Below are 3,876 nucleotides of genomic sequence, written 5' to 3' on the forward strand. Positions count from 1 at the left end.
ATTTTAGTATCTAACTCTACTCGAGTTTTTTATTAATCAATATTATTTTTATAACTTAACAAAAATCTAGTTCGAGTTCAAGTAATTGATCATGAGAATATTTTAGTTCAATTTTTATCATAGTTTAAAAAATAAAATTTAATCAAGCTAAAGGTTAGCGTCTCGATTACATCCAACAACTTTGAATATAATTGAAGCTTATGGAAAGAGATTGGAATGAATGTTTCTCGGTCTTGTAACATTTGCAGGTGACAAAGATGATAAATGGAAGTGTACAAAGACAAGGCGGATTCTTAGACAAGAAGTTTGCTTGATATTGATATAGGTATAATAAAAGAACATGAACCAGCGGTGTCGCATTTCTAGGTAATGAAATCTGTTAAAAAGTATTGTCTGCACAAGGTTTCCTATATACCATTAGCCCTAAATAAATCCTTTAGTAAACATTGTTCCTTTTGTTTCGATTTTTTTTTCACTAATTTTCTCTAAGTCAGTTTGGCTGTACTGTTGCTTCCGGAACCCCTCGAAGCAGTCCAATGACTTCAACAATGTCATCAACATAATATTTTGCCATACTTGGTTTTTGCCCAACAGTGCAAGCAAATATCTCTGCTATGGCCGGTAAGGTAGGGTTGGCAGATGAGCGAGCAATGCTCTCAAACATATCTTCATCTGAACGATCATCTCCTATGCAAAGCAGAAAATCCGGTGATTTGCCCTTACTTCTCATGCTTGATATCAGATTTTCCGCAACAATGCCTTTGCTCAGTCCCTGCACTTCCACACAAAACAAACCCTTGTATGTAATTCACTGAAGTAATACAATTTAGAATATGCTCTCTAACTACTGGTATAAGCTTCTGAAAACACTTTGTACCTGTGGCTTAACCTCAACTATGTGTTGCCCCCTTTTAACAACAACGGGCTCATTGGCTAGAACATTCTCCAAGTGATCATGAAGCTCCTTAGCTTGGAATAAACCGAAATCTGGGTCGGCATCTTGATGGTGCCAGACGACTGCACTTTCTTTGTTCTCTATGCATGACCCATCAGTTGCCTCCATGTAAAGTTGCATTATAGGTTCAACAACCTCTTTCCAACTCAAGTCCACCGAGCGGTAGGTTTCCCATGCGGAATCCCTAGTCCACCTACCCATGGAGAAAAGATATTATCAATCAAGAAACAGAAATTGCAACATATATTGGATCATATGAGCACAAATTTAAAACGTTACCTTGTAAAGTATCCATGCTCGGCTGCAATACCCAATTTCTCACATGAAGAAAACCACTTGCTCAGGGTATCCCGGTCCCTGCCGCTCACAATGAAAACAATGTTTTTGGGGTCATCGCATAAACGATTCAAAACCGAAATAACCTCATGACTAGGCCCCTTGTTCACTGAAGTTGGAGGCATCATAGTGCCATCGTAGTCCAAAAGGATCAATCGGCTACTGGTTATCTTGTAGGCAGAGTTGAGAGTATCCCCTAGGAGCTTCCTGAAGTTAGGCTCCAAAGCAACAAGCCTAAACGCTAAACCAAGTCCAACTCTCCAATACCTCTTGTGATAATGATCCCTACAAGCTCTCACGAGGTCCTGATCAAAACTCCGAGCCCAATAAGCAACATCATGAGAGCTAATATACTTGTAATGTTTCTCATGGCGCAAATGTTTCTCCGTCTCCGACAAATCAATGGCTCTATACATTGCATTAGCCATTTCATCAATATTCCATGGATTGACACGGATTGCCCCACTTAGAGAGGGTGAGCAGCCAATGAATTCAGAGACAATGATAACACTATTCTTGGGAGGCGAGTTTTCATCGACCCCCAATGCCCTATCTAAAGCAGGGCAGCCCTGTCTACAAACAGTATACTTGTATGGCACCAAATTCATCCCATCTCTTACAGGAGTCACCACACAAAACTCGGCAACTGCATAATATGCAAGCTTCTCTTGTGTAGTGACAGGTCCCTTAAGGAAAACTATTGGCTGGTATCCAGGTTCCCCATATTTGTTATTGACCTCCTTGGCAATGCTATTGGCCTCATCCAGAAGTTGTTGCACATCCCGGCCTAAACTCCTCGCCGGGTTTGTAATCTGTACTAACACCACTTTGCCCCTCAATTCCTGATTCGTTTCCAAAAGCTCCCCATGGCTGAAAATTTCTGAGGAATTCCCTTAAACAAGTCCAAATCATCGACGCCAACCATCATAATTTTCCCCTCATACTTATGCTTCAGCTCCTTAGCCATCCTAAGGGTGCTTTCCTCGGACATCATAGATTCAAGTTGCCCCATATGAATCCCAGCAGGCAAAATCTTAATAGTCACAGTCCTCCCATAATATTCTAATGCAATGTGACCCCTGTTGGACTCAGAATGCAAGCCCAAAATCCTTCGACAAGAAGACAAGAAATGCCTAGCGTAATCGAATGTATGGAAGCCAATCAAATCGCAATTTAGCAAAGCTCTAAGAATCTCATCTCTAACAGGTAAAGTTTTATACATATCAGATGAAGGAAATGGACTGTGTAGAAAAAAGCCAAGCTTTACCCTATTAGACCGTCTCCTCAAGAAAGTAGGTAAAGCCATAAGATGATAATCATGCACCCAAACATGATCTTCATCTTCATCATCTCTATCCGTTACTTCCAGAACTTTATCAGCAAATATTCTATTAGCAGACACGTAAGCCATCCACTGTGAACGATCGAAACGTCCCCCATCGTTCCCCGTCATGGGCATCATGTAATGAAACAAAGGCCATAGATAGTGTTTACAAAAGCCATGATAAAACTCGTTCCGCATATCCACGGGCAGAAATATGGTTTCGCAACTGAACTTGTCGTGCAGAACTTGAGCCACCTCCTCTTGATCCGCTGTGTCTACATCAGCTTTCAACGTCCCAACGTATCTCACCTCTGTATCAGGAGGGAAAGCGTCTCTCAGCAGAGCAAGGAGATCATTCTCGTCAAATTCAAAGCACCATTCATTGGAGACCGAGTCCCTCCACGCACGTAAAGGCAACTGGTTGGAAACGATAATAACCCTTTTCCGTGGCATAGCTTGCTGATCTTCTCCGAAATCAGATATGACTCCTGATACCTTCATGACTCGCGGGATCCGATTCATGACTCGAAAATCATCGGTAGACAATAAATTTAATTGGTCTAAGCAGCAACTAGAAACCATGTTTCAAGCGAAGAAACCCAACTCCGTATGTGAAATTCTATACAAACATAGAAAACAGAAGAAGAAGAAGAAGAAGAAGAAAAAGAAAAGGAATCAAAGAACCAATACAGGGGTATTCAAAAAATCAATGAAGAAGGGAGTTTAATTCTTTGGTGTTGTTTTCTTTCTATACGTTCTCTGAGAAGGGAAGGTTGCAGCTTTAGGGTTCTGTTAAAAGGCATTTACAGAAGAGCATTATTACAAAGAAATATGAATCTTGGCAGCGATTTAAATCAAAGATATGGATACACATTCCATAAAGGAACCCAAGAAACGGAGGAAAAAGAGAGAGAAAGAGCTCTTAAGCAAGGAAAGAAGCAGGCTGAGGATAAGAACGAAAAGAGTGAGAGAAAGAGAGAAAATATTATATATGTGCGTGAGTTTGTCAAGGCATGGTTCCAACGGTCCTGATTCAATGCGTCTACACCATTATCTTCTGAACTTGGGTACATCAGGTTCTCTCCTCACTGTAACCGACTCTTTATGTCCGATCCACTGTTCGCCAGCGGTTACTTTTATTTTACTACTTCATAATTTTGTTCTTTGCCTTTAAAAATTTTTAAAGTTAAAAAAAATAAAAGCAATAATAAATGAGAGATAGGGATAAGTAAGACTAAGATTTACGTATTTTTAATGTGAT

The 3,876-nt window shown here is 40.3% G+C and overlaps 1 protein-coding gene across 1 annotated transcript; it reads right to left on the bottom strand.

Annotated features, from left to right (window-relative positions):
* Positions 1–293: 293 nt before the first annotated feature.
* Positions 294–3,561, bottom strand: LOC121219793 (probable alpha,alpha-trehalose-phosphate synthase [UDP-forming] 11). The gene is given in 4 exon segments (XM_041098121.1): positions 294–772; positions 878–1,148; positions 1,235–2,156; positions 2,159–3,561. Coding segments are annotated over 4 exon segments (2,514 nt in total). The 5' UTR covers positions 3,198–3,561; the 3' UTR covers positions 294–490.
* Positions 3,562–3,876: the final 315 nt, after the last annotated feature.

The sequence above is a fragment of the Gossypium hirsutum genome, chromosome D08 (assembly GCF_007990345.1).
Source record: "Gossypium hirsutum isolate 1008001.06 chromosome D08, Gossypium_hirsutum_v2.1, whole genome shotgun sequence".
In the NCBI taxonomy this organism is placed as follows: Eukaryota; Viridiplantae; Streptophyta; class Magnoliopsida; order Malvales; family Malvaceae; genus Gossypium; species Gossypium hirsutum.